This window comes from Lycorma delicatula, chromosome 1, assembly GCF_047948215.1.
Source record: "Lycorma delicatula isolate Av1 chromosome 1, ASM4794821v1, whole genome shotgun sequence".
Lineage (NCBI taxonomy): Eukaryota > Metazoa > Arthropoda > Insecta > Hemiptera > Fulgoridae > Lycorma > Lycorma delicatula.
Genome location: NC_134455.1, coordinates 271,384,473 through 271,404,529, shown reverse-complemented (window position 1 = coordinate 271,404,529; position 20,057 = coordinate 271,384,473). Strand labels below are relative to the sequence as shown.

Genomic DNA, 20,057 nt, shown 5'->3' with positions numbered 1-20,057 from the left:
AATTACGTATCATATAACTGAAGAATTGGTCATTATAATCTCACTCAAGAACATACTATAAAGGATCTAAATGTTATATCAGACAACTTTTCTTTTTCCTGTTTAGCCTCCGGTAATTACAGTTCAGATAATACTTCAGAGGATGAATGAGGATGATATGTTATGAGTGTAAATGAAGTGTAGTCTTGTACAGTCTCAGCTTGACCATTCCTGAGACGTGTGGTTAATTGAAACCCAACCACCAAAGAACTCCGGTATCCACAATCTAGTATTCAAATCCGTGTAAAAATAATTGACTTTACTAGGACTTGAACGCTGGAACTCTCGACTTCCAAATCAGCTGATTTGGGAGACGCGTTCACTACTAGACCAACCTGATTTGTATCAGACAGCTGCCTGACATTTACACTACTACGTCTTGATTCAGAATAGTATTTGCTCGGATTTGTGCTTCATATATACTTCTTTTTATGTTCAAGAAGTTTTAGTATCTTTATAAAATCAATATTCCACAGTGACATGGAGTATACAGCTGATGTATATAGCTTTAAGCGTAATAATTCATTAAAGAGGCTTGAAAGTATCCAAGGTAAATTGAGAAGAATTTTATACAAGGATTGCCCAAGATATTTTCTGACCTAAAATTAAGAGCTTTATTTAAAAGTAATTCTTTAAGGTTCAGGTTTGAATACATATCATTACTGATTTTATTAAGTATAATTAACTGCTAGACTTGCTATATCTCAAATCTGATTTTATGTTTCTACAACACTGGAAAGACAACTGATTTTTCTACATTTCATGATCCCATTTTATGAGGTACTATTTTTGCCACTAACAGGATTATGAGGTTATAAAATAATTATTGCATGGGATATTTTCAATGATCCACTTGCAAAATTTCAAATTAAATGAAATGTCTCCCACTGTTGCAAAGATTTTTTTGAGTATATCCATCAATTTATATGTTTCGGAGCTATTAAATTTCTGTTATTTGAGCTTCATTTATAATTACATTTAGTAAGTTTTATTGGTTCAATCCAATTCTTTCATTTATTATTATATAATAAGCTTGAAAATTTAAATTTGTCAATTTTTAACTATTTTTAAAATAAAAATTAATGATAAAATTACTATTGATTTATTTATTTTAATCTACTTTTTTTCAATAATCTTGTTTAATTTTTATTATTTTTATTTTTTATTATAAATCTAACTGTTCATTCGTAGAATGAATATTTTGGGTGAATACCTGTACACTTTCATACAGACACAAATAAATTTTTTAATGTATTCTTTAAAATATTTTTAGAAAGGGGAATTTAAATTTAAGAGATGCACTTCAGATCTCTAATAAAATAACACTGTATTACATGCAGAGAGCTGTGTTTAATTTAAATTATTTGAAAAAAAAAATACGTACCTTAACAACTAGCTCCTTCTTTTTGCTTTGTTCTGGAGAATTTAATTTCAAAAAGCCAAACTGCCGACTAAAATAAAAGAAATGGAGCATTAAAACATTGAAACAGTAAAATTGGTTAGGCTTCTAAATAAATGAAATAACATTTATAAATAGTATCCCAAATGTAACTGTGTACCTAAACAAAAGCATCTGGATCTCAATAAATAAAATACAATTTAATTTGGTTTTTTGATATTGTTAGCAAAAAAAAACAAATGACTGTTCACAGCTGATTTTCATTTTGTTTCCAATGTTTGACAATAGTTTAAAACTTGAAACTTGGAGGCGAGAACATAGATAGCTAACAAACATTTTTATTAAAGGTTTCCAGATATCAATATTTCACACCGCAATGTTGTGCAAAACTATAATAAGTTCCGAGAAGCTGAATCTGTCAAAGACATGTCCAAGTTCGGAAGACTAAACAAATCCTGACGTAAGAAAGATTGGATGAAATTTCTGATCTCAAGGCACAAAACACTGATTAAACATTAAGAACTACACTCATACAAAATAAGTATGCATCAGTTATATAATACTGTTTTCCTAAAAATGTTGAATACTGCCAGTAATTTATGGATTTTATAAATGAAAAAGACATTCTTAGTGTAACTTTTTTTTTCAGATGAATCATGGTTTCGTTTATTGGGCCATGTCAACAGCCAGTACAGACAGACATGGTCAGGGGATAATCCTCATGAGATCTTGCAACAAACATTACATGACCAAAAAAATGAGTTTAGTGTGCTCTTTTATGTAAATTGATTACATTAGTCCAAAAAAAATAATTTTTTTTTTCTGTTACATACAATGAATAAGGTATGTATGTCTTATACTATTTTTTGAACTAAATGGAGGGAATGGTTTTTTTAGTAAAATGTATTTAAAGAAAACCTGATTTTTTAAGGAATTATATATCCTCATATAGTCTGATATTTCTTACCTAATATTTGCTTTTCTTTAGTTTTCTCTTGTATTTACCCTCTGGAATATACCTTTTCAAACTCCAACAGTAATTGGCAAGCACAGTTGGGCTCCATTTCCTTGGTAGCACATCCATCATTAATACATCATGGTGAAAGCATTCATCATGCTCATAACTTAAATCACTAAGGTTAGGTGAAAAAAAGTCCAAATATGTTTACAACATGTGTATTTTTGGAGATATATTGCATTCCAATTTTCATAGTTCTCAAAAAGTTCACTCGCCAATTCTTTATAGTTCTCAACCTTCTTTTGGCCCAAGAAAGATTTAACAATATTTTGAAATGACATCCATGCTGCTTTCTCTCACTCCTCTCCTCTCCAAACTCCTCTCAAATTCCAAATTCTTTATTAGCATATGTATCAGTAGTCCTATAAATATTCCTTTTTTAATTTTTGTCTCACTGATCCTGAGAAACATACTTTCAAGATATAAGAAAGCTTGGGCATTTTGATCCATTACTTTGACAGAAATGTTCATCAAACTAAGTTTCATTTGTAATGATGGAAGATATACATACATTCTTTTGATTCACAAGGTCTTGAAAAATAACATTTTCTGCCCAGCTGTGAGTGCTTCAGCCAGTCTTTTTTTAATTTAATGGTTTTTCCTATCTCTTCTGTCCCAGTCACATAAGAAATAGCAGTATTCAGTATAAAGAATCTTTGCAAGGAGTTAGCCTTTAAAATAAACCATTTCAACAATTTTCATTTTTTACATGTGAAAATTACAAAACAATGAAGCTCTTAGGTCAAATTTGAGGTAACATTTGGTTTCAGCATCAAAAAATACATGCGAATAAGCCAAAATTATCTGTGTAATAAAACTCTTCAGACCAGAATAATCAATCAGTTTTCCAAAAACACATTAACTCAGAACATTGTTTTACCGTAAGGACATTATTGCAGTAATGTTTTGCAATATTATTGATCAACTAAATGAGGAAGAAATTGGTGGATCATCCTTCCAACTATTTTGAGCAAACGGCACACACTGCCAGTGTTTTGCTAAATTTGTTGTGTAAAGTTTTCAGAAAAAGGTTTATTTCAAAGTACATCTGGCCACTGAGCTCCGCAGATCTTACATCCACAGATTTTTACTTACAGGGAACAATGAAAGGATCTGTTTACAAAAACAATCCTCATACCCTGGATGAACTGAAAAATAACAATTAAATCAGTAAATGCAGTCACTCCTCTGATGCTTTAGTTTGTACTTTCAAAGATGTTGAAAAAAGTGTTCAGACATGCCTAGAGGCAAATAGTTCGCAGATGGAGCATCTCTGTAAATACGAATTCACTGTAACAAGTATTACTCCTGCTTCTACCATTATTATTTGAAAACGATAGATTAATCAAAACACTAATACACAGTTTCATTCAAGACACCAGTTATAACACCTAGCAAAATGTATTCAGTGTTAATGTGAAGCTTTACTCGCAGTAGCTTTGCAAAATGAAATTTATCATCGTTAAATAATCTTATTATAAATTTATACTTTCAAAAGAGAAAAATGATCTGAAACTAATGTGAAGTTTGTTTTCATCAAACTATTACATCCATAAGAAAAGGTAATCTGAAATTTGTTTAAATAATCACAAAATTTTTGTAAGGTTTGTCATCTTTTTAATACTAATTGGTGGTTAAAAATAAAATCCAGCTGACTATATTACAAATTACAATACTGCACAAAGAAATGGAAAAATAAAAAAAAACTGAATATATACGAGGGATATCTCTAAAGTAAAGACCGCTGGAAAATTTCTCTCCTTCACGTTGGCGAACCTGTGTCGTTCATGGCCATGCTAGTAACATAATCACTGCATTGTTGTCTGTGGGTTCTCGCGTTGTAGTATCTTTGATTACATGTGAGTTATTATGATAAAAAATTAACAGGAAAATCGATGTTCCCGCCGACTGCGAAATATATGGAGTCATATGTTTTTTAAACCATCAAAATGTTAAGCCGGCTGAAATTCATAGACAGTTGGTTGCTGTGTAATGTAATGCTGTGATAATGTAATGAAAGTCTGAAAATGGTGTGAAACGTTTAGAAATGACAGAATTAATGTGCATGATGAAGAACGTTCGGGGAGGTCCTCGATAATCAATGAGGGCTTGTTGAGACGGGTCGATGATGAAATCATCGATGAAGATTTTTCATCGCTGAGCGATGAAGAATCGCTCAACGATTTCCGACCTGGTCCTGCTTTTTCCTGATGTTTCAAGAACTGTTATTGGTCGCACTGTTCATGACCATTTAGGCTTCAGAATTGGATGCATTTGTGCATGTTGGGTGCCACATGTCTTAACGGAACGTCACAAAAAAATCCGAAGGATCTGCTTCGGAATTTTTGATGCGCTACACAGAAAAATGTGATGAGTTCCTTAATTCAATTGCTACCAGCGAAGAAACATGGATTTCATGTTACACGCCAGAGAGAAAACGGCAGTCAAAGAATTGCGTCATCCTCAGTCACCAACCAGACCAACAGAGGTCAAGCCACAGCCATTTGGACGCATACTGATGGCCACAGTCTTTTGGAATCGGTTTGGCATACTGCTGATTGATTTCATGCCACGTGGAACAACTATAAATGCAGAAGCTTACTGCGAAACCCTACATAAGTTACGGCGCGCCATTCAAAATCGACGTGGGCGGCTGACCGACGGGTCGCCCTGCTGTATGATAATGCAAGTCCATGTGTTGCGGGCCCAACACGTGATTTACTGAGAACATTTGGATGGGAAATTTACATCATCCACCATACACTTCAGACCTAGCTCCTTCTGATTATCATTTGGGGAATTGAAAGAAGTTTTGAGTGGTAAGCAATTCGCGGGTGACGATGAACTTAAAAATGCTGTTAATCAGCGGCCAAATGGACTGGCGGCAGAAGAGCACGACGAGGGTACATTAAAGATGGTGTATCGCTACGAAAAATGCCTTAATTCATGTGGCGATTATATAGAGAAGTAGTATAAGGTATATAGTTTAATAGAAATAAAAAATATTTATAAAGTTTTCAGAATAGATTTTTTTACAATGAAACGGTCTTTACTTCAGAGATATATATATAATCAACATAAATAAACTATTAAAATTAACATTTACAAGTGGGCCAAAACCAAGAGAGTGTAAAAGAATTTTATGCGTAATAACTTTTAAAGATGAAATAGCAAATTAAGATTATATGGGAGTATAACTTCCTAGAAAGTGAAGTTTGTAAAACTATAAGAATAATATCTTTAATCTAAGGAAAGATAAAATTTCAACAAATTTAATGAACTAGTAAACTAGTTTACAAAAGTTAAACGATACCGGGTAGAACACTGGATACTCATCATTTGTTACAAATAAATGACCATCACATTCGTTGCCTTAAAATAAAAAAGAATAACAATAATAAATATAAAAAAGTAATATACTAAAGTGAAAGCATTCTTAAGGGTAGAAGGAAAAATTTCAAAGGTAAAACAAAATATGTACATTGACCAATGAAAGTTTACTCCGAGTTTAAACTGTTGTAATTCTGTAAACATTATTTTATTAAGAACTCCTAAAGTAGAAAAATCGATCATTTAAATTTCAAAAAATGCTAGAAAACACTTTTTTATAAGCCATTTGTGAGTTCTATACCTTCAACAAAATAATTTTGTAAAATACATGGCTAATGTGTTACAATATGGACTTATATATATTTACCCTCATACAATTTCAAGTGATTTTGATGATATTGGATGATGTTAAAAAATTACTTTTTCCTCTGAAATTATGTTATCTTTTTTTTTTTTAAGAGTAAACACTTTATACAGTAGTGCAAAAATATCACGATTCATAAATTTGGATGAGCGACTAAAAAGGACACACTATTTCTAAATGAAGCAGAAATCTATTTAAAAACTACTAATTTCTACACCTACAATACTAATGAGACAAGATAATCAGAAATTTGGATATGATTTCTGATATTAATTTCCACTTTATACGGTCACTAATGTCTAAAAATGTTAAGAATTCCCTTTTATATGCTTATATTTTCTTATGTTATCACAACATTATACGAGGGTGATAAAATTTAAACTATAATTTTGCTATTCTACGCAGCACGCAGTTCCAAGCTGGTGGCGATGTGGGGGGTTTAATGTTCAGTGTGTAAGAGAGGAGGATTCAGCTTGGTTAGCTCCTCAGCTCTGTTCTGTCGTCAGTACAGCCACGAGTGGACAAGAGGTTTCATCATCTGTTGTACAATGTATAATCATAAAGTTTTAACTAATGAAGACTTAAAATCGCGGAAATTTTAATTCGTTTAAAGGTACAATTTGGGGGCACTACACTGCCCCAGAACTGAGTGTATACGTGGGCCAGACAATTAAAGGGTGGGCAATAAAGTGTAGAAAACGAAAGTAATTATCGATGCCTAAGGTCAAGTTTCACAGCTGACAACATCTGTGCAAAATTTGTGCGGGCACCCGCCTCCGCGCGGCGATAAGGTGGCAACGACTTCTGATCGTAAGCCCCTATAACAAGCAAAGGGATCTTCTCTTAGTCCTGCTTGCGTTCTTTTAAGAACGAGGGCCGTAAACCGTGATTGCCTGTAGTATTCGTACTTCACGTATTCGATTCAGCAGCGGCGAAGAGTGACAGAAGAATATTCTAGGTCTCCGGCTGCCCGTGGCTCGCTGCGGGTAGTTGTCACATCAATGGGCTTGCCCAACTATCCGGTAGGAGGAAAACAGCAAGTTTCAGTTACATCCATGAATAGGCAGGATAGGGAATCTCCGATCATGGCGCAAGTAGGATTCCAGGTGTCTGTGAGGCCATTATGTTGTAAGCTGTGCTCTGGGCTCATCGTCTACAATTCCAGTGTTATAGGGATATTCTTTTGCGAGCCCAGCGTCTTTTATTGTTAATTGTTGTCAGTGGCTACAGAACTGTCTCGAGAGAGGCAGTCTCTGTTATCGCCGGCATTAAACCCCTTGATATTCTAGCTACAGAACGTAGCAAGCTGTACATCTTTAAGAAGGAAGGCCTTCTTACTTCAGGGGATATGCGGGAAATTGAAGACCAAGGTTTTGACTCTTGGCAAGCTAGGTGTAACGATTCTTCTACTGGTTGATACACGCATGGTGTTTTTCCAAATGTTAGGGAGCTGCGAGCAATTAGTTGGGTTTCCCCCAATCGGTATACAATTCAATTCCTTTCAGGACATGGTGCCTTTAGGGATAGTTTGGCTAGGTTTGGTTTGGTTGATTCGGGCTTGTGCCCGGATTGTAGAATCGATGACACTACGGACCATGTTCTTTATCTCTGTCCCTGGTACGAGGCTGAGCCTACCAGAGTTGTAAGGGAACTCGAGAAAGAGAGAAAGAAGACTCATTTTTTGATCTGCAGATCAATTGGAAGACTCGTAGAGACTGGACTATTGTATTGTCTCTAAACAGAGGAGGAGAGGAGCAGGGCGAGGAAACAGAGGCTTCCTCTGTTTCCTCGCCCTGAACAGAGCGACTGATGGGTATAGTACAATAGCACCCCGGGTGGCTAGGTACCACCTGGGCAGTTTGTTTGGCCGGAGGTAGGCGCAATGGCATGGAGCCACAGTTAGATATTATTAGTGGTGATTATTTTTGATTGTTTAGCTGTCGGCGGAACGACGACTGCACTGCCGAGGGCATACGTTACCATGCAGCCATGAGGTGTAGCAGCATCTCGACGATGGTTGAAAGCAAGTAAATGTCATTCGGGACCGTGCGATGGAGCTGAGTGGGATTAGAAGGTCTGTCCGCCTCTACCTTGTAGACCAGACCGGAGTCCGTAAATTAACCTGTCTGGGGTATGAACTAGAGTTGAGTTCATTAAGGGAATTAGAACTAAATTTCGTTGTTGTGAACAACATTTTTTGGTGGTATGTTGTTAAATTTGCCTCGAATCTCGAGACATTACTAGAAATTGGCTCAATAAAAGTAGAAGTCGGCGCGGCGTTCGTGCTTCCGCGAACTCGGTTAGCTGGTTCAGAGGGAAGTGATGTAAGACATCCAAGATGTCCGGACGAGGCCTACAGCGAAGGCAAAAGCTGAGTTCATAAATCACTGATGTAAATGTCTACCGAGGCATTTACATCGGTGGCATCCCAACGGGGCCAGGCTTATTACTATGATATGTAAAAAGACGACTGTAAAGCCAATCAGGCCTATGAACGGGGGGGGGGGGAGTGGCGACCGCAATCGTCATAAGGTGGGTGTCTTCCCCTACGGGGGTTGAGATGGTCATTTTGGATTTAGGAAAGTTATTGTTCAACGGGTTCCGAGGTCAAAAACCTCGGAACCGAATTTCAATCAATTTCTGCAAAAAGAGGATAATTTTTTCAGGCGCATCATCACATGTTATGAGACATGAGTCCATCATTACTCTCCGGAGTCAAAAATGGCGAGTAAGGAGAGGCAAAGCATGGATGAGGGCTGCCCAGTGAAGGCTAAAACCAGTCTTGTGAGTCGGAAAAATTCTTGCAACAATATTTTTTGACTCAAGGGGAGATTTACTCATTCATTTTCTCCAAAATCAACGAACGGTAGTCCTGCTTACTATTGCCAGCTGCTACGGTCAACAAAAGCCATCTACTGAAACAAAAGACGGGGTATGCCCATCAGAGATGTTATCCTTCTCCATGACAACAAGCCGCACACCACGATTTTGACAGGGGATTAATAGGAAAAAATGCACTGGGAATCCCTTGACCACCCTGTCTACAGTCTAGATTTGTCCCCCTGGGAATTCTGTGTTTGCGCCCTTGAAAGAATCGCTTGGTTGGGAAACGATTCAAAAACGATGAAGACGTCGAGGAGCGCATGCGCAATTCGTTGACGACTGGTCCTTATACTTTTCATGAACAAGGTATATTCAAGCTTCCAAATCATTGGCAAAAGTCTGTAGATCGTGCAGGAGACTATATAGAGAAATGAAGGTATGAATTGTGTATATTATTAATCAATAAATTGATTAAAAAAATTATCGTTTTTATTTGATTTACCCTCGTATACAGCAATTTTAATTCCTTTGTAACTAATCACTTCTATATAACATTACTTAAAGTACGACAACATTATATTTTTGCATGTAGATATCCAATATATATATATATATATATACTGTAAACAAAACTAGATTACATCTATTATGCATAGATTGTGGATATAACACTAACTCTTTTTTTATAAACCAAAGAAAATTAAATAAATCTGAAGAGCAAATTCTGAACATTTTGGATGAAACATCAATTAATGCTAATCATAGATAAAATTTCAGACAGATCATATGACTAAAAGAACAAAGATTAAATACTGATACAGCAGAAAGAATAATTCTAGGATCATGATGAGTCATGCCAAGATTTTTATTTAATTCTTTTCTTATTTTTAAATTCAAAGGACCATAAATAATCATATGGAAATGGTTTCTATAAAATTTTAAAGATGATTTCAATGAAAATGGCTACCAAACACCCAATCAAATTCAATATGCATTATATTAGTCGATATTATATTAAATAGGTGGCTATGTCACAGCAGGCAATTAGAAAAAGTAAAAACATGACTTCAAAAAAGAAAAACATACAAGAGTGATGAATACTACATAATATGTTTAAAATCTGAAATAAAAACATTATAATTGCTGGAAATAGTCACAATAACAACTCATAAACACCAAAACGTAAAATATATAACTGACTTTTTTTGAGGAATGTAAAGTGTAACAAAAATGTCTAGTAACGGTAAAAGCAGAAAAATATTCTTCTAATGAATTTAAATTCAAACTTAAACTGCTAAATATTTTAGCCAATATTTAAATAACATAAAATAACTACTAAAGCAGAAGACACATAAAATATATGGAAAAGGATGTAAATGGCTCCTTCCCAAATAAAATAAAAAACTAACACTGATAATCTACATTGGAAAATACAAAAAGGGATGCATATTGATCTTTCCTACAATAAAATAAACTGGAAAATAAAAGAAGGGAAGTGGCCAATATTGTCTCTTCCTGCATAACAATTACAAACACAATAAAAAATAGCAGCAATATGTAAAACCAATACAGAAAAGAATGTTCAGGGCTCCTGCCTGCATATCAGAAACAAAATTGCAATAACACACACATATGAGAAACATGAAATGGTAAAAGAAATAAAATAAAACAACTAATAAAAATAATGACAAATATAAAAGCTATATATATATTATCATAGAAAAATCATCTATTGACCTCGCCCTAGATAAAAAAGTTAAAATGCTATCTGATGTTTCTTTAAAATCATTCAAAACACCAACAATACTAAAAAGAAATCTAAATTCAGAATGTAATGCATAACAAAGGATGTGAGGTAGTCAGGCAGCAATTATGACAGTCATATTTAAGAAGATTTTCAATACTTAGTCATGATGACTGGAAGTTGCCTTAGTATGTCTCAAAAGTAAACAGCATAACTATTGGCTATTACTACTGGAAAAATTCGGTGGCACCCCCATATTCTTAATCTACTTAAGATTGTCAGTAGTGACCATACAGTCATCTTGCACTCAGCACAAAAGTTCTTTTTTATAAATTGAGGTGCACCAACAGGATTTGTAAAGGTTGGACAAGTGAATGCCTTATCAGAAATAATGCCACATGTACATACATTGCTTGAAATTCCAATACGGCTTGGAACCTTACGGAACAGACAAGTATGTTACGTGGAATAAACACAGTGATAGAAGTATGTATTTCAGAAATAATATCTGGAATACAACATGTACACATACATTTGCAGATTTTTAGAACACAAGGTTCTTAAGACATGGTGGGTATTTATGGAATCCGAATGAATACAAAAAGGACATTACTTATCTTGGATTGAAAATATTTTCAGCTTTGCTGATCACTAGCTGCTGCAAAAACACAACTGACAGAACAATAATTAGACTTGAAGTAACTGGTATATAAAATTTTGTCACCAGTAACAGCCGACAAAATATAAGAAAATTATTGCTGAAAAAAAGGAGTAATAATAACGTTCACATTAGCCTTAAATAGTTAAATAAAGAAAAATCTATTTTAATTACACACAGCTGTTAAGAAGAGTAATAAACTTACAGGAAACATTGCAAGTAAGTTTACTTTCACTTGAAAAAATAAGCAGAGCTCCCCATCCACTCCAGCTGATGACTTCAGGTTGTTCTTCATATTAGAAAAAAGTAGAGATTTGGAAGCAACATTAACTAAACATGAACAATCAGGTTAGGACTTCAAATGAGCCTAATGAGACTTCATTGGTCCCATCAAAGCCAAAGGGATGGCTCACCACAATCCTCTGATAGCTTTGCAACAGTGACTGAAAGAAAACTATCCATGACAAAGAAAACGGTGATGTACTACACTGGGCATGTCAGAGGTGGGACTTGCTAAACAATATAGTTAAGTTCATCATATAATATAGTGTAATCACTAATATAATCCAGAAAAGGGCTAAGTAAAATATAGCATACACTCCCAGTCAGTGTCTCAACAGGTATTTGACAAAACCCATAACATGTCATGAAATCTTTAAACAGTGATCTACTACTGTACAACTGTTAGTATGATAGTACAGAGCTAACTACCAATTTGGGCATGTGTTAACATCATGTAGAAGTAAATAATAAAAATTTAAGTCTGAAGAAGAAAAATCTAAGAAAAGATTATCTAAAATTTCATAAAATGGATTAGGAAATAAAACCATGACATGTTAAAAATCAATTGAAAGCCCACAGAATAAACGCTGAAAGTTTAACATTAATATTGGCAACAAAAAATCAAATTCTAATCAGGTGCTTAAGTTGGTGTGCTATTGATGAATTTATGGAAAGCATATATTTGCTTAATTAATGGTATTAATCTAACAGTTTCAAAAATCTAAAAGTATTTACAGATATTCCAATAAAAGAAAACATGAGTACAAAATGTAATTTTTCTAACATTTAAAAAATACAAAAGAAAATCTTTAATTTTTATATATATAAATTAAAAATACACTCTACTGTAATACAAGTATTCTACTTTTGATGATATAAAAATATATACTGTTATCTTAACTTCAGTAGAGTCTTAATTATGGCTCTAATTTTATATGTAGATACTACATTTTTGAATTTCAGTCATTATTCTGTTTCGTACTACTAACAGATAATTTTGATATATAAGTGAAATGGAAATATAATTTTCTAAAAATTCCTACTACTGCTAAAGTAATCATCCACATAACTTGACGTACGTTTTTAACATACTTGAAAAAAAATAATAGAAAGTTTCTTCAGTTATAGAACCTGGAAAAATAATATACTGAAAATATACTCTTCAAAATGTATAAATGTTTCTTGCTGTTTTAATGAGTTAATTACAACTTTTTTACATAATAATATAGTTTTTCAGAGCTTGAGTTTTTTAACTCAAACTCAGAGTTACCAAACAAAATATTGAAAATATGTGTGTGGTATTATGTGTATTAACTGTAACAGCAGAATGGGTTTTTGAATCATAAGCTATTTCTCAAAAAGGTTTTTATTAAATTGAAGCTACTCATCAAACAAATCTTTTAATCTTACTATATACTTGCATTTTACAACCTGTTATCTAGTACCTGTATTATTATATATTACATTTGTTGTCATCCTCCACAGTTTTGCCTTTTGCATACCCCTCAACCATTAAATTAATTAAACACGGATATTTTAATCTGTTCTACAGCAATCTAGTTTACCTCTTTACAAGATGTGACTTTTTTATTTTCAGATTCTAATAAAAGAAAATATCATCAACAAATCTTAAAATCTTTATTTTCTCTACTCGGAAAGTCACTTCACTCTCAAATGTGTCCCTCAATACTGTTATTGATATTTTCATATACAAGTTGAAAACAACAGCGAAGACTAAACCGGTACCACTCCTTTCTGAAACTAAGCTTGGCTTTTTATCTTCTACTTCATATATTACTACTTTATCCTGTACAAACAGTAGTAACTGTTTTCCTTACACTTCAATTCTACTTTCATTAAAATTTTTAACCATTATGATTAAAATTTTATATTATCAAATGCTTAATCAGTTCTACAAATGCCATGTAAACAGCATTGTTCTTTAAATTTCCAATGAAATTAGCCTGAAGATCAGAATGTCCTGCCATTATTGCATATATGTTCTTCTCAAAAATGTCTTCACTTTCCCTCATGCCACCACTCTGTAAGCTAACCAAGAAAATATTTTCAATGTATGAGAGAAACTGATAGGGTAACAGTTATCGCAGCTAACTGCTTCTACTTTCTTAACTATTTGAATGATTAAAATTTGTTTATTTCGGAAAGTACTTCTATAACCTCATAAATTAAACATACTTAATATAAAGCAGATATGGTTCTCCGACTTATATTTCAGAAACACTTAAAATTTAATTTTTGAATTTTGAATTTTTTTATTTTTAAGTCTATATTCTACTCTTTGAAAATTAATCAATCAACTATTAACCAATTTAATTAATTAATCAACTAATTTAATCAATTATTAAACCTCTCTTTTACATGATTATTAATTTCCATTTCTTTGGAATAACATTTTTTAATTTTTTTTATCTCAAGAAATTTAAAAAAAATTTTATTTGCAGTTTACTCTATACAAGCAGATGTTAAAATAGTCATTTACATTCCCTAGACTGAGAACTGCTGTACTGTTTTGTTTTTAACAACCTAACTAAAATTCAGCTGAAAATTTGTTAAACAACATAAGAAAATCTCTAAAAAATTTCTTTAATAAGTTAAGACATACAGAATCATATTTCTCCTTTTCTGAAAAATAAAAATTTAAGTAAGCAGGGATATAAATCAGTTACAATTCTAAGGTAATCTTACTGTACAAAATTAATTTAAAAACTTTTTATTTTGCAACTCTAAAAGATTTTTTTAAAAATCAGTAAAAAACCAATAGCAGAAAAAGAGAATTTTGCAGACACAAATGTTAATAAAATGACACAAAAAATTAAGTCAAACAAAATAAAAATTGTAGACTCTTTTGTTTATAATCTATATTTCTCTGATCCTCAGTCTAAATGCTGCTACATTTGTGTTACATGGATATTAACACGTACTTTGATAATGCTGTCAAGAATTACTATCGATTGTACAAAGAAATAATTGTTTAAAACAGGCACTGAACTACAATAATAACAAAGAAATATACTCAAGAAGTGTTTACAATAAATAAACATTTATAATTAAACACGCAGATTGATTATCCATTGATAACAGTGTTTATTATTTATATTTAGTTCGTTATTTGAAGTGCATGGTAATGTATTGATGTGTACATTAATGTTTCACACATTACATTACAACCTTATTATTTCATTATATTATTAGTTTTAAATGAATGTTTTAGTTTAAAAACTTTAATTTTTATTTTTATTTTAATTTAAAATGCCTTCTTGAAAAACAAATAAAAGTAATTCTATTGGATTGGCATGAAAGTATTGCTCAATTCTAGAATCTTCAGATTCTACAGAAGCATAAGAAAGAACAGATTGCTAAGAAGGAGCATATGTATAATCTTAAAAGAAATAAAGCTACACTAAGAGCAACATAATTCTGGCGTTTCCACATCTACAGTTACAGGATCCAAGGAGAAAATAAAAAGCGATTTGAGATTTGCCTCGATCAACATTTAATACTCAAGGGAATAGAATTTAAGTTTACTTTTTTCAAGAGTAATATTTATAAATTTAAACTTTAAAATATTTTATGTTTCATTTTTTTATTTCTATAAAATAATTTGAAACACTGTAAGAAACAAATGTTAAGATAATATGCAATTATAATTAGGCAGAATTAATATGATATACATTTTGATTTCCCTTCGTTAAACACACACTCGCGTGCGTAACAATCTTCAAAGGGTTTAAAAACTAGTGCAGGGATGCTAACTAACCAAAATAAAAATTTATTCAAGAGTACATTTTTATAACAGTAATTAAACACAGATTAAAATAATTACACATCAATCTTTTTTCTTTCTTTTTTTAAACATTACATAAATATTATTATGAATGATATATTCAGAATTATTTTCTGAATATAGAATTAAATAAATATATAAAAAAATATAATGAAATAGTAAATAATAAATAAATATTTATAACATTTATATAATACAGGACAGCCCCGCTATAACGCGGCTCGATATACCGCGGATATAACGCGGTTTATAGTTTGCCCTACAAAAAATATCTGAAAAAATAAAATAGGATGAAGCAATGCTAGTCACCCTATTACTGTATTCAAATCGGTGTAAACCCCACAATAAATCCTTTGAAACTGTCAACAATACGCTTCTAATATAACATCTGTCAATCAGTCACAACCAATTTTAAAGCTTTGGAATTCCCAAAAACATTTTTTTTATCCCCTACTTCCCTGGCCTTGAGCCGGACAAGGCCAGGGAGTGTCCTATACCCTAACGGGGCCTTCCCACCTACCGGCAGAACATCCGGCATGGCAGGTCAGCCCTCCCTGGTCGGATCTTTAATTTTTTGCCGCCTGCCTCAAATTCCCGAAGGGGGTATAACCGGACCCGACTATGTCGTTCCCCCCTCCCCTCAAGAACCATGTCTCGGTATTTATATATGCTTGCCTCTAATCGTCGAGAGGAGGACCAGGTTCGACTATGTCGTTCCCAGCCCCCCCCCCCCACTACGACGACCGGGTCTAGGTCTTTTCAATCCCTACACCCAAGCTCCCGAGGAGTCCCCCTTTCTTCGCAAATGGGGCTATCCGCCCTTTCCTAACCTAAAATCCACACCGCCATCCATCATTCTCCTTACCGCATATGACTTTAGTGGCGAACGTATCGAACGCCCGCTAATTACCCTCCATTCCCAAAATAAACGGTAGAAGATCTGCTGGTCTCAGTCGATCTATTCCTGCCTGAACGCACCAGTAAAACCATTCTTCACACTCAAATATAGTGTTCCTCGCCGTAACTTCCCGGCTGCAAAACATGCAGCAGGGGGATTCTCGCCTGTTGAATCTATGAATATATTGTTCAAAAGAGCCATGCCCCGAGGGCATGTGTCAAAAAATAATTGACCTTACCGTGCTTCCTTTTAAACCAGACCGCTATGTCCGAGATTAATTGTTTAGTCCATACTGCAGTATATCCCACCGCCCATCTATCGCGCCAGGTATCCATTACCACTGTCTCCGCCTCAGACTTGTCCATTCCCTCAAATCTTAGCACTCGTTCTTTTACTTGTAACTCCATAGGTAGGACCGCGGCCAGCACGCACGCTGCTTTATACGATAGTGTTCGATAACCCGACACCACTCCTAACAGCATGCGCCGGTGTATGCTCTGTAGTCTGGTCACATTTCTCTTAATACTAACTGCTTTACTACAAACAGGAGCAGCAAAAAGCAGGGCCGATGTAATCGTAGACATAATAAGTCTTCTCTTGGAGGCCCACGGAACTGTTCCGAGTCATGATCAACGCGATTAATAATTTTAGCGTTTTCTTTGCCCGCACACACCTATCTGCTACATACTAAGAAAACTTGCACACCCTATCAAATTGCACACCTAGATACAATATGGTATACTTTCTGTGCAATAACTGCCCTCCCAATCGGAGATTGATTCTGTCAACAACTCTTCTACTGGTGAGCGTGATATACACACACTTCTGCGGTGACATTTCCAGGCCATGTTCTGCCATCCAATTTCCAATCGCAGTCAGTGCAGTGTTACCTCTCGCCTCTAAATCTGCTTCAGTTCTGCCACTGACTAGTACCGCGAAGTCGTCCGCGTACGCTACTGTTTCCGTTTCTTCCGGCAATGGAAGGTTGAGTACGCCACATAAACAAGCAACCAAAGCAGAGGGCCCAGAACCGACCTCTGCGGTATGCCCCCAAAAATCTGGAACCTCAAAATTCCACCTTGGGATCTGTGGCTATCCAACTGTCCGACAGGTTTTTGGCGATTTACCCTCTCAGATATGTACTAATTCCTTTTGTCATCAGCGCAGAAATAATAGCATCTCATATTATCGTGCCGAACGCGTTACGAACATCTAGCAATATTATCATGGGCATTCGTCTGTTTCTCCACGTACCTTGTCTTACCGATACGGCCCAAGGCACTACCCTTATGCAACGCGGAGCGACCTTTCAAGAATCTGTATTGATTGTTATGTATACCTACACCAGATCTGAGCTCTTCTATGATACGAGTCGCTAACAATCGTTCAACTGCTTTACCCATATTATGAATGAGAAGAGGCCTATAATCACTAATGGCGTCATCTGCCATCAGTGACAGATGATGCCATCTGTCACTAATCTCGAATCTTTCCAGCATTTTGGGGAACATCTGTTTTTGAGTCCGTAATTATCACAAATCTCCCAAGGGACCTTCTTTACTAACCCTTTCAGGACTGCAGACGGTATTCCATCGGGTCCGGGACTCTTTTTGTCCTTGAGCTGTTGTATTGCCGTAATGATCTCTTCTTGAGAAAAACGTTTCCGTTCACATTCTATTATTTCCGACAGTCCACTATCGTCTTGGAGGAAGAGTCTACCTATCTAATGTTGCACATTCGCTACAGTGAGGACGGGCAAACGTCTACCCAGCCTTTCATCACTATTTGGCATGCCTGTCCCCAAGGGTCGCAGTTCAGCTCTCCACACAACTCCCACCATTTGTTAATCGTTGCCTGCTTTATTTCATAATTCAGATCACGCCGGGCGGCAACATATCTGCGGGCGGCCTCCTCATATACCTCGCCCCCGGCTATCCTCAGCCGTTGCTCTTGACGCCTCAAAAGCAACGGCTGAGGATAGCCGGGAAGATCCCACCTCTTTTGTGCGATCGAGTCAGACCACCAGTATACCGGGTGTGCTCTCTCAGGTAATCTCGCCATCTCCTATATTATCGAGCCCTGAAGGACGTCCGGCGATAACAGTCTCCCGTCACTAATCTTTCAGGCCATTCTCGAAACTGCGACCACCACCTGCCTCTCAGTCAAACGTGGTGGCCTCTGACATACGGTGTTCCGAAATGAAGGATCGTCAATCTCAAAAACCGTTGCCATGTGGTTGCTCGCGGTTTCTTCATGGAGGATCCTCAATCTGCATCTCTTATGATCCCATCTTTTTTCTTTTTTTTTCGCTCAGCTCCCCTGGGCCGAACTGACTGATTGGTATTACGCCACCCTGGGGAGTGTCTTTAAACTCAAATAGGCCTCCCCACCTACCAGCATGGCAGGTCGGCCTACCGGTTAGCTCTTTTTGAGAGTTCTTTATTATTATTGCTCTTTTGGACACCACGCCATACCTAGTGTGTCGTGACGTGGTGCCGGGTCTTTTCGGTATTCAGTGTGCTGTTACCTGACTGTTACCCATGGAGTCCTTGGTGGCTCATCAGTGCCAACACACCGAAGCATGCTGGACCTCACCAGCAAGGCTGTCCACCCAGTCCTATTCTAGCCAAAACCTTGTCTTCTCTCATCGGAGTATTTCTGTAGTAAGACTTGTCTAACAAAACTAGCAAAATTATTCCAGTTTAACTCGCTTCTTAGCATGTATTCAATTGTTGTCTCTGGAGTTATACCTGTGAGTACCTTACTATGTCTAAGTGTGTCCCTCCTATTGCACTCAAAAAAGGTGTGCTCAGCATCATCTATCTCATTGCAAATTGGCTCTTCTCACTTGCCTATTTTGTGCAGGTAGTTATTGAAGGAACCATGTCCTGTAAAAAAAAGCGATAGGTGATGATCAACCTCACCAAATCGTCTCGACAACCATGGCTTGATGTTGGGGATGAGGGTTCTCGTCCATCGACCCACACCTTCCTGCGACCATCTTTCCTGCCAGATATTATAAACAGCATTTCTGACCTCTTGTTCTGGCTTGCCTTGTGCCCTCTCCACCCTCTTTTTTGCGAATAAGTCAATAGGAGGTACACCCGTAAACACGCACAGGGCGGCATAGGACAGTGTCCTGTATGCGGACACAACACCTAGGAGCACACACCTGTGCGTCTCCGGTAGTCTCTCCTTGTTGCGCCTGATGGCGATAGAGCAACACCAGGCCGGAACGGCATACATAAGCGAAGACACGACGGTGATCGCTAGTAAACGGCGCTTTGAGGCCCTAGGGGCATTCTGCGATGACATAATGATGTTTAGACTTTTTATCATCCTTTCTGCCTTGTTGCATACATTGTCTATGTGCTCGGTGAATCTACCGTTTTTCTGGAGGATAACTCCTAAGTACTTGATGTTATTCGCTTCTTCTATAGCATGACCGTTGATAGAAATATTGAACGGTTCTAGCACTCTTCTACCCGTAAAGGCAATACACCGGCATTTTTTTCCGTAGACAGTTGCAGACCCCTGGACCACAACCACTCCTGTATAGTGTCGATGGCCACATACACCCTCTCCCGCACCACCAAGACCATCCTTCCCTCTACGAGGACTGCAAGGTCATCTGCATAAGCTAGGACCTGGACGCCGACAGGAAACTCCTTCTGAAAGAGTTCATCTATAATCACCA

General features: G+C 35.7%; 1 protein-coding gene across 1 annotated transcript in view; it reads right to left on the bottom strand.

Moving 5' to 3' along the window:
• The window catches only part of Utx (Utx histone demethylase), a 291,681-nt gene that overhangs the window by 252,710 nt on the left and 18,914 nt on the right, over window positions 1-20,057 (bottom strand). The window contains exon 2 of the mRNA XM_075377656.1: window positions 1,424-1,490. Coding sequence (XP_075233771.1) covers window positions 1,424-1,490 — 67 coding nt within the window. The remainder of the gene's footprint in view (window positions 1-1,423; window positions 1,491-20,057) is intronic.